Genomic DNA, 10,915 nt, shown 5'->3' on the forward strand with positions numbered 1-10,915 from the left:
GCCCGAGACATGTCTCTCCCGTAGGTTCTTCTGGTTCTTATATTCACATTAATTGAAGACAGGTGACCTTTTTATAGGTGCTGTCCTAGGTGCACGTTATATCTGAGATATTTGCAGCGTAACGTTATACGTATATGTATATACTGTTTTATTTAATTTTAATTTTAATTTTTATCTTTATGTTTATCTTTATTTTTATTTTATTTTATTATTATTTTTATTTTTTTATTGTATAATATGTTTTATTTATTATCTGTTTCTATGTAGTTGAGCTGCTGCAACACCCGAATTTCCCCCATGGGGATCAATAAAGGAATATAATAATAGTTACGTTTATCAGGTAGACCGAGGAATGTGTTGTTGCTTCCAGGAGATGCACTGTGAATAAGGACAAGACTTATTTCTAATGCACAGATTTTGTACATTTGTAGGAATTTAGCAGAACATGGAAGTGAAAGCAGTGCTCTGTTTATTTAAGTAGGAAAGTGAATTTACAATATAGAACAATCGTATGTAACAAAATTAAATTTTGCTCTTCACCTTGTTGAACACTAGGTTTATCCTTCTGGTCCCCTGTCTCGTTCGTCCTTGTCCTTTAGCATATTTCAGCAAATCATTGATGGAGGTTACAACCCTTGTCCTCAATCATCTGTGATATTCTCTTGTGAAACACCTCCTTTGCACTGTTCATTCCAAACGGTAAACACATGTATCTATACCTTCAGTATGATATGGTGAAGGTTGTTAAAGACATGACCTTTGAGTGGTTTTTGGTCCCAGCCGGCTTGCTCATCATTTTTTCCGTGTTCCATATTTAAAAGCTTTGTCTCTGTTTGGCAGCATTGAGCTCTTTCGGGTCCAAGCGAGTTTGGCTACTATTCAGGTTTTTCCACAGTTATCATGGAAATCACCGACTCTGTAAGTTTGTCCACTTTTGGAATGACTTCCATATGTTGCAGTTCATTTCAGTGCATCATTGGTATCTTCCTTGGAGCATGCATGACAAGGTTTGGCTGTGGTTTTGTTTTGTTTGTGGTATTGTTCTTTCATGCATCCTAGGCCATTGAGTACATCTGTTGGCAGATTATTCTTAATTTGAAAAAACAAAACAACGTGAGATGAGCTGCCATCTAATTTCTTTCTACAGTCAAGTTATATGACAGAGAGTAAAATGGTCTGGTTGGTCTTCTTGCACCCTCAAGTGGTGAAACGCTGATATGACAGGATGAGAGAGGACATGGCATCTGATGATACCCAGCTTATACATAAAACAATGTGAATTTCCATCGTCCATCACCACATGGCATGAGAAAGTAAGACATTTGAGAGATTTGATTGTAAATCTGAGATCTCAAGCTGAATGACCTCAAATTGCTCCATAAACAATCACTCAATGCCTTATTAGTTATGATAATGTTGGAATTTTAGCATCATTTGAAAACAAGTTCATGCAGAGATTTGAGTGTCACCTGAATATCATGACAAGTCATTGCAACTTGATAAGCCTGATCTACAGAGCTGTGTATGAATTTTTAATAATACCACAAAAGTAGCTGTAAGTGACCTTTTAATGTCTGCATAATGCCGTGCAATTGAAAGTCAATAGCAAAAAAGGTCAATCTGTCTCTGTCCATGTTATCAAAACATGGGATAATATGATGAATCAGGCAGTCACACAAACACTGAGTCACTTAATCTCTTCATGAGAGATAAATCTGCATCAGATTTAAAATAAAGTTTGGCTAGATTACAATTCAAAGATGATCTTAAGTGAAAGAAAGGAGAGTTTAGGCGTGTCACATTTCTTTTTTCTGAAATTAACAAAAAGAATCATTGTCTCTTCTGTTTGGCTGTAAGTCCTTATGTATGACGTCATGGGACGGTTATTAAGTTAATGGACTCTTAAAGGTCTCTGTGAAACATCTATGTTTGGATTTTTACAAGTTTGTCATCAAGGTGACAAATAATATTCACTGTTGATGACGAAACTACAGTTTAAGACTAAGACGTTATCTGTGACATCTGACTCCAGGAATGTGGGTTTGTTTTTTTCTGCATCGTGGTAAAACTTTTCACACTGGAGTGACAAACTATAGATGCAAACTGACAAGAAACTGCAGTAAATGAGCGCTAATGTAAGCTGAGTTTTCTCTTTCCATGTAAGTGAAATAACCGTACTGTTATAATACCTTTTAAAACTGGAGTTCCAAGATCTTCAGGGAAGAGATGCACAAAATAAAAAAACTGATGAAACTCCAAATTACAGCAGGCATGTTGAGCTAAAACACTAAAAACATGCTCCTCCTTTAACCAAGGCTGTGTACATTTTAACAACATTTGGTTGCCAGAACTGAAAAGTCTCTTAGAAAATTAGTAAGAATAGGATCAGATATATAGACCACTGCCAAGCAATGTAGGGTCAAGTATACATTTATTCACCCATAAAAAACGTAAAACTATGGATAAAAGCAACCGGAAAGCTACAATCCATAATAAAAGTGTTAAAAGAATATTTCAAAGTGCTCTATAAAAACAAACTATAGGATTCAAATGAATAATTTACCTTACAAAGGGCTTTAAAAATAATCAAGTGAATGAGCCTAATTAACTCAACCAGAACCGATATAGTTAATAATATAAGTTTGATGCTTTAATTCTGAGTAGTCGGACTGAACAAGACTCTTAATGTACGTGTTGAACTGTGAGATTATCTGGCTAAATATTTTAAATGATCAATCACAATCTTTCAGTTCTGTCTTAAAACAATATGTTAATTAAAATATGTTTTTTTTTCTTGCTGCAGTCATTCCTCCTCAGTCTGCTCTCCAATAACAGAACTGTTCCTTGCACATTCAGTGGGAGTGAATGGGGGACAAAATCCACAGTCCTCTTCTGTGAGTGTAATCTACAGTTTATTTTAAAGTGAAATTAGGTTTATGCCGACTGAGTTAGTCATGAGTAAATATCTTTCATTATACATTCTTTATAGTGTGGAATTCCTGCTTTGTGTTAATATCCCTCAACTGTAGCTCATTGAGGAAACACTGACCAAGGAAACGTGTGTGTGAATTATTAATTTTTAATGTCCACTTGATTTAACTCAGACTGCTGAATCTTTTCATTACTGTCATATAAACTTTTACACTGAACAAATATTGTAGATCATGTCACCCATCTCTTCCACTTGAAGGATCTTTTAATGTCCAGAGTGAACAGGAGGTATAATTACAGTAAGAAAAAACAGTTTTAATGTTCATATGAACGTGAATATTGATTGAAGACAGACTTAAACATTTGTGAACCTTTTGTTTTTAAAGCAGCTGAAACTGGAAAATCTGCAACTGTTAAAACTGTGAAGTCTGCTGTTTACTGCTGTTGCTGTCTACCTCTGTCTGAAATGATGGACCCATTGTTTGAAAAATTACCACACAACTGGACTGTTAAATCTGCCACTGTTGTGAATGTAAACTGTGTGTAGCGACCGTTGCTAAGGCAGCGTAGCTTAGTGAAGGGTCAGTTTAACAGAAATCATGTCAAACACTTGTCCCGACCAAAAGACAACATGTTCAGTAGTCCCCTTGAAATCCCTGTAGCTTTTGCAGTGAACCGATCTGAACTGTTGCAAAGTAACTGAGTAAGTTAACTCAAGTACTGTACCTAGGTACAATATTGAGGTAATTTACATAAGTATTAAATATATCCTCTACATTTCAGAGGTAAATATTTTACTTTATCATTAACTGCTTGTTATTTTGCATTCTAAGATTTTAATTTCAAAACAAATTAATTTGTAAAATATGATGCATTTTTTCCCCTTTTTAAAAAAAAAAAGGTGATTAACAGTTGCAGCCTTTATTTTAATTCCAAATAACTTGATTTAAAGTATTTTCATTTTCATAATTCTAGTGCAGCAGACTTCCTTATTTATTTATTGTTTCATGATGTATCCTTTAAGTTAGCTGTCAGTGGTCCAAGATGTGGGATGATACGATTTAAGAGTTAAGACCAGTAAGCAGAACTTTAGTTTGATCCGAATTCAGATAATAAGAGTCCATCCAGTCTTTGATGGTAGCAGTGCAGGGACTCAAATTACAACATCCACGTTAATACAGAAAAGCTCACACATAATAAACACATGCGCATACTGTATACCACACAAACACACCGTCTGATGTTCTTCAAAACACTCAGTGATAATCAGGTTTAAAACTCAGTGGTTGAAATCCACAAATGACAGCAATTCAACGTTTTGTCAGGATCAAATTTCATGAAATTAAACTTGCTTTCAAAAAGAGATTCCCCTTTTAAGAATGACCAGATACCTTAAAGTTGATTTCCTAAGAATCATTAGCCCGTGTCTCAAGTGGAATGTTGTTTCTTTGTTTTTTATTACCATTTTTAACTATTGTTGTTGAACATTTGGCTTATTGTCTGTGATTTTTGTATCACAGTGACCCAGAAAGATAGCACTTGAGATGTATGGATATTCTTATAATCACAATACTTTAGGACTTTATTTCTCTTTTGTTGTTGTCACATTTAACTTTGTCAACATTCATTCTCATCTTTAAGTGACTTTATGTTCCTACATTTCTTTAATTCCTATACGTTGTATGTACAAGTGCGTTAAAAGCTCACATAGAAACTCACTGAAACACAACACCCACATACACAAAAGCCTGTCACCTGAAACTGTTGTATGAAGGGATTTGAAGTTTCTGCCCTCTTGGTGCAGAATCATATGTTTCTTTGTTGCTACGTCCCATTATGTTCCTCGAGTTTCAGTCAAAGTTTCTGTTTAAGCTAAACTCTCTTAAAAATTGAACAGGGACTCTTATTTTGAAACACTGTTTTATTGACACTGTACAGCTGCTTTGGTTGATTTGTTAATTTCTGCAATAAAACTACAGCACAACACAACACAATTTAACAGTGAAACTATCATGCACATATAGTAGATACTGTTACAATATCAATATATTTTCTAGAAGCTTCAGTCAGTATTAAAGGACAAAGTTAGACATTTAGGAAAATACTCGTATTTGCTTTCTTAATGAGAGCTTGATGAGAAGACTCATGTCTGTGCACGAAATATGAAGCTACAGCCAGCAGCCGGTTAGCTTAGCTTAGCATAAATACTTTTTTACAGCTAGTTTTTTTTTGTATGAATTTTTTGCACTTCAACTCAACTCCTTATAACTGCCTCTGAAAAGTACAAACAACTTGTTTGACAAAGCAGATATAACATGGTGGCTCGTGACCTTTTGAGAGGTGCTGGTTGTGTTGGACAGAGCCAAGCTGGCTGTGTCCTGGTTTCCAGTCTAAAAGATATAGATTCATATTGAACGAACAGACAAGTTGAATCAGCCTTCTCATCTTACACCCTGCAAGAAAACAAATGAGCATATTTCCCCCAAAAAAGACAAACTATTTCTTTAAATTTAAATGAATGTGAAAGTTAATTCTTAACCTTAAAAAAAACAGCAGTTTCTGGATGTTTAGCAATTTTGATGACAACTTAGCAAACTAGATCTGCTGGGGAGGACCATGACATTGTGGTCAAAAGCTCTGGAAAAAGCTAAATTAGCAAAGGGACCTTGAGTTAAGAATTATTTTTTTTCTTTTTGAGGTTTATGTTTCATAAATCAAGAAGGTCGTGTTGAGACTTGATCCTCAGTCAGCAGGCTTTGGGTTTAAGAGACATCTTCTTCTCTTTGTACTCTTTGGCTCATTTCTTGCGTTCCTCGATCTGCTCCACCTCACTGGACTCGTCCACCACCTTCCCGTTGATCATTGTCTGGGTGACGACTTTTACAATCTTCCTGGTCCTTACATCGGGTTCTTCTGTGACACAGAATTAAACCACAAAAAAATGAATACTTGATCTTTCTTGTCTACTGAAACAGCACACTCATCTAACAACAATGCAATGTCTTAGTTTGCCTTATTGAGGTTATGAGGCTGAACCAAAATGTAATATTTTGACAACATTGGCCACCAGTATCAGGTTACTATCCGTGTCAATGTAACCTTTAAATGTTACCTAATGTCAGTAACCTGCACACGGCATGCTGTTGTGCACCATCTTTATGCCAAAACATACAATAGGAATAAAAAGGAAAGAGCCCGAATGTCAAACTTTCCCTGTTTTGGCAGTTTACTCTTATCAGATTCTGTTTTGTGCAACCACACCCAAGGCCAAATATCCTGTGGGCTAAAGGGACAGTCTGCCAAACGTAGGTAAGGATTTTATGTTCCTGCAACATGTTGTCCAATGAGTTTTTTTAGTTTTTATCCAGAGATAACCAAGATCAGGTTTACGAGACAAATGTTGCAGACAGATAATACAATAGTAGTCCAGAACAGTAGAAAACACATTCTGCTGGTGCATCAAATCTCTTCCTTAGTTTTACAGACTACCTTATGACCACATGAGATCTGTCCTTTTGTGTTAACTCGATACCCACAAAGGATCTGATAAGAGCAAAAATATCGAACTTCTATTTTTCATTTTTTTTCTTTTTTGGTAATTTCTTACATCAGGCCAATGCTGACCAACTAACAAGTAGATGTTTACCATATAACCCTTTACCGGGGACATAACAACAAAGTGAGAGGACTTTATACAAAAAAGCCTTGAAGCTAATAGCTTTTGGTCCTCAAAGGCATTCCAGATAAAGATACTCTGAACTTACTTTTAGGAGGTGGAGGTGTTTCTTTCACCCTGAAGGACAAAAGAATATGACAATGTTATCCAAGAGAGCAAGCAGATACTATGCTCACTCAATATCCGATACAAGTAGGTACACTTTAAAGAAATAGTTCCTTATTTTGTGAGTTATGTTTACTCTCTCTCTTGCTGAGAGTAAGATGAGATAATTGATACCACCCTCTATGTGGACATTTCTTCTCATCCAACTCTCTGCAAGAAAGTGCACTGTAAATCCCCAAATGTCAAACAATTACTTTTATTTGGGGTGTACAATATATGCATATTCAGGATAACTACATGTTCTCCTGTTGAAAAGCAATATAAGTTAATACTTAAAGCACAAAAAAACATTTTATACTGATAATGCATGAGTATCTTTGTTGAGATATTGGAATTACTCAAAGTAAACAACATACAGATGTTCTTGCATAAAATATGTGTTGTTATAAGACTATGTAGTTTGGAGTATTGATTGTGGTATTTCTGCCCTCACTTACATTTCCTCTCCCTCCAGCAGCCTCCTGTAGGTGGCGATCTCCATCTCCAGGTTCTGTTTGATGCGCAGCAGCTGTTCGTAGTCGGTCTTGTTGCGTTGCATGTCCAGACGCAGCTGAGACAGCTCGTCCTCCAGATGTGTCAGTGTGGCCTGAAGACGGTCCATCTCCACGGAGTACTTGTGCCCCGTTTCTGCCAGGTTTCCCTCAAACACACCTACCTGTCAGCAGAACAAACCGGTAATGATCAGTGACAGTTCATAACTCAAGTCTTATAAAACAATGTAGAGTGAAGTATACATTTTATTCATTCTGAAACATCACCCATCAACCCTTTTATATGTATTAAAAGGGGCATCCTGGAGCAGTTTCACATCCACAAAATGTATGCGATAACTTGACACATAAATTATTTTTTTTCCCAAAACATTTATCATTAAATCTGCTGGATTTCTTTTGCTGGAAAATACATTTTCTCTTTCTAGATGATGCTTCATTCCCAATTTCATCCACTTTCAACTTTACATTCGCAAAGATTGGAGTGGATATTATCAAGAACTGAATTCTTAATTTTGGGCAATTTGGGCAGTTGGTGTTTGTGGGGTTTTTGGGAAAAGTGATATTTTGGAAAAACGTGTATTTGCTTTGTTAACTTTACATAAAGACTGGAAACATCACCTTTAAGTTATTTACAGGAGCAATCACAAAACATTTCACAATCATACATTTTTAAAAGCTGCATTTTTTTTGGGCCACTTTATGGGCCGCAGGACAAACTGTGAATGTCACCTTTATAAAGTTATGTTGTACGTAATTGAGCAGAACTGAAAGTAATTGAAACAAAATGAGTTTAGGTGCAATATTCACTTCCTTTTAAGCTCTGGTTTGGTCTCCACCATCATCTGAGAAAAATACACCACCTAGTCACTAACTGTGTCTGTCTGCTGTTTTACAGGAAGCCTTCAGCAGGTTTATCGGGTCATGTATAATGAGATCAGCTGCAGCTGGAAGTGACGCAGATGACAGCGGAGCACCAAAACAGTAAGGTTATGGAGCGTAAAACCAAAACATGGAGCTGAAAGTTGCTAAAACACAGCTGAGGCTTGAACTGATGCTTTATTATAAAATACTTTTAAGTGCAGCTTTAACTGATAAGGTAGTCAACCTGTAACAGCTGCTCTGTTAACAATAAAAGATAAACTCTGTTGTGGATAAAAGGTTAAAGCTTCCCTGTGGAGTTTTAGACCCCTAGTAGAGCTATGGAGATGTTTTTCTATGAGTGAGTCCCTGTTTTATTTGTCTTTTATAACACAAAAATATGCTGCAATGCCCCAGCAAAGGCAGGAAATAAGAAGACTGCAACCTTATAAACATGTAAACAATGCTGGTTTTAAGATTCTATAAAAATTGGCCTTGCAAATGTGTAATGTGGAAGAAATACAGACGTGTTTTGGTGAATAACACTAAATTAAAACATTTGTTTACAAAACAATTCCACAGGGCACCTTCTACCTCAGACTGCTCACACAAAGCATGATGTATTATACATAATATTCCGCTATTAAGTCCACAAAAGTGTCCCCTCTGTTGGACAATGTACATTTTTAACATCCATTATCTCTTTGTATCTGTTGAGCTCATCCATTCATGCCCACTCACCACTCAACCAGAGATACTTAAGACTGTCAGCACCATAATATCTCTGCATTCAGTCCTGTGTGCTCTCTATTAGGCAAACATCAATGAGTTATATTTGCGTCCACTGAACAGCTCTATATTCTAGTTTGACCTGCGCTTACATGTAGCAGAGACACAGACAAAACATCGTCTTGTTTGACTCTTTGTCTTGTCACACTGATTGATTATTGGAGCACAATGGAATTACTGTGTGCATTGTGCCGCTAAAGGCTCTCTGTTGACAAGGAGAAAGCAGCTGTTTTCTATAGATAACATGTGTTCAGAAGAAAAGAGAAGAAAAGAGAAGAGGTTAGGATGGGGCTGAGCTCCATGAAGTAGAGAAATGGTAGTAAACATGACTCTTGATTCATTACTGCAAGAAAAAGACCCTTTGCTGGCTATTTGATATTTTACTGAGAAGTTAAGTGTTATTCCTGGAGAAATGTTATTTTTGTATGTAGGAATACTCCTTCAGACTACACCTCTGCACCGTCTGTGAACGCAGTACTGTACCTGCTTCCGGAGATTGTCGAGTTCGACCTCCAGAGCCTGCAGGAAACGTCGTCTCTCAACGAGCTCACTTTGGGCACAACGCAAAGCCTCGTTGTTTTCTTTGACCTCCGACTGCACTGCTTCCAACTAGAGACATCAAAGAAAATAGTCATGTTGGTCATGTAGTCTCTCAAAAAAGCAGGTAATAATGCCAGAAAAATTGTAAAGGATTCGTGCAGTGACGGACCTTCTTGAGGTACCAGGTCTCGGACTCCTCCTTGTTCTTGCGAGCGATGCCCTCATACTGGACCCTGAGCTCGGCCATGATGGCTCCCAGATCCGGACCTTGAGCCGCATCCACCTCGACGCTCACTTGCTCGTTGGCCAAACGAGACTTCATTAAATTCATCTCCTGTGATCGTTTAAAGAGGGGGGAAAAAAGGCAAAGTAGTGTTTAGTGCTGCAACATCTTCGTTTCTACCTCACTCCCTGGACGACTCTGAGGCCGTCAAGTTTCTTAACATTGGATTTTGGCGCTGTATTACTTATATACTATCCAGTACTTTCAGTTTAAGTAGTAATACAACCCTATAAAAGTACTTGGGTAGGATTTTGAATGCAAGACTGAAGTATTATCAGCAAAATGCACTTTAAGTATCACAAGTGAAAGTACTCAGAATGCAAAAAAAGGTGTATATGATGTGTGTTAGTCCTGCAGACTTCGTTTTATTGAGACAAGTGAAAGATAATACATATATTTTTTGTTTTAAAAATGATTTAACCTGTTTTAAAAATATCCTCTAGAAAGGAATTTTTGTCGTTTGAAACAAAGACGGATTAGACAGTTTTCCTGCAATAGAACTATGTAAATTACAATTCAAGGAAATATTTTAAACATGGTTATAAGCATAAAAAAATGGATGGAATAATCTTACAGCACTTTCTGAAAACTAAATTAGACATTAAGGGCTCAGTTAAGGACTGAAATTACCCAGTAAGAAGATTTAGTGCACCTTTTTTGATAGTTAAAGTACGCAAAATAATTATTAACTTGAGGGGTCAAAACAAAGTAGTTTTTGTTATTTTTCCATAGCAATTATTTATAACTTGGTCTGCACTGCGGTTAACTTTAACTCCTCCTTTTGTTTTTTTTGTTTTTTTAAGCACCTCTGCATGTGGAAGATAAATATTCAAATAAAAAAAACTGTCTTCAGTCAGGTCTATAGTTCACGTCCTGGATACCACGCCTTAGAGTCTAAACACAGATAATCCCTGTGGCTGCCGGATGGGCTCAAATGCTCCTGCCTGTTGTGTACACAGGTGTTATCTTGCTATCTTCAAGCACCATGGCTACAAAGAGGAGGGGTGTGTCCGCACACTTACAATGATTATGTTTCAGCTACTGAATACTGTTAAACCTGCTATTGTGTTGCTGATAGAAAAAATATTTTTGGGATGATACTATTCCTATTGAGATGCAGGGAAGTGGATCTCATGCAGCTCAGTAAACCTTGCTTCAAAGACATATTTCATGCAAACA

General features: G+C 36.7%; 1 protein-coding gene across 1 annotated transcript in view; it reads right to left on the minus strand.

Annotated features, from left to right (window-relative positions):
- Positions 1–5,659: 5,659 nt before the first annotated feature.
- Positions 5,660–10,915, minus strand: part of krt1-c5 (keratin, type 1, gene c5) — an 8,938-nt gene continuing 3,682 nt past the window's right edge. Inside the window, exons 5-9 of the mRNA XM_054611326.1 lie at positions 9,623–9,787; positions 9,397–9,522; positions 7,210–7,427; positions 6,696–6,724; positions 5,660–5,844 (exon numbers count right to left, since the gene is read on the minus strand). Of these exons, the coding sequence (XP_054467301.1) occupies positions 5,729–5,844; positions 6,696–6,724; positions 7,210–7,427; positions 9,397–9,522; positions 9,623–9,787 (654 nt within the window). The 3' untranslated portion in view covers positions 5,660–5,728. The remainder of the gene's footprint in view (positions 5,845–6,695; positions 6,725–7,209; positions 7,428–9,396; positions 9,523–9,622; positions 9,788–10,915) is intronic.

This window comes from Anoplopoma fimbria, chromosome 13, assembly GCF_027596085.1.
Source record: "Anoplopoma fimbria isolate UVic2021 breed Golden Eagle Sablefish chromosome 13, Afim_UVic_2022, whole genome shotgun sequence".
Classification (NCBI taxonomy): domain Eukaryota; kingdom Metazoa; phylum Chordata; class Actinopteri; order Perciformes; family Anoplopomatidae; genus Anoplopoma; species Anoplopoma fimbria.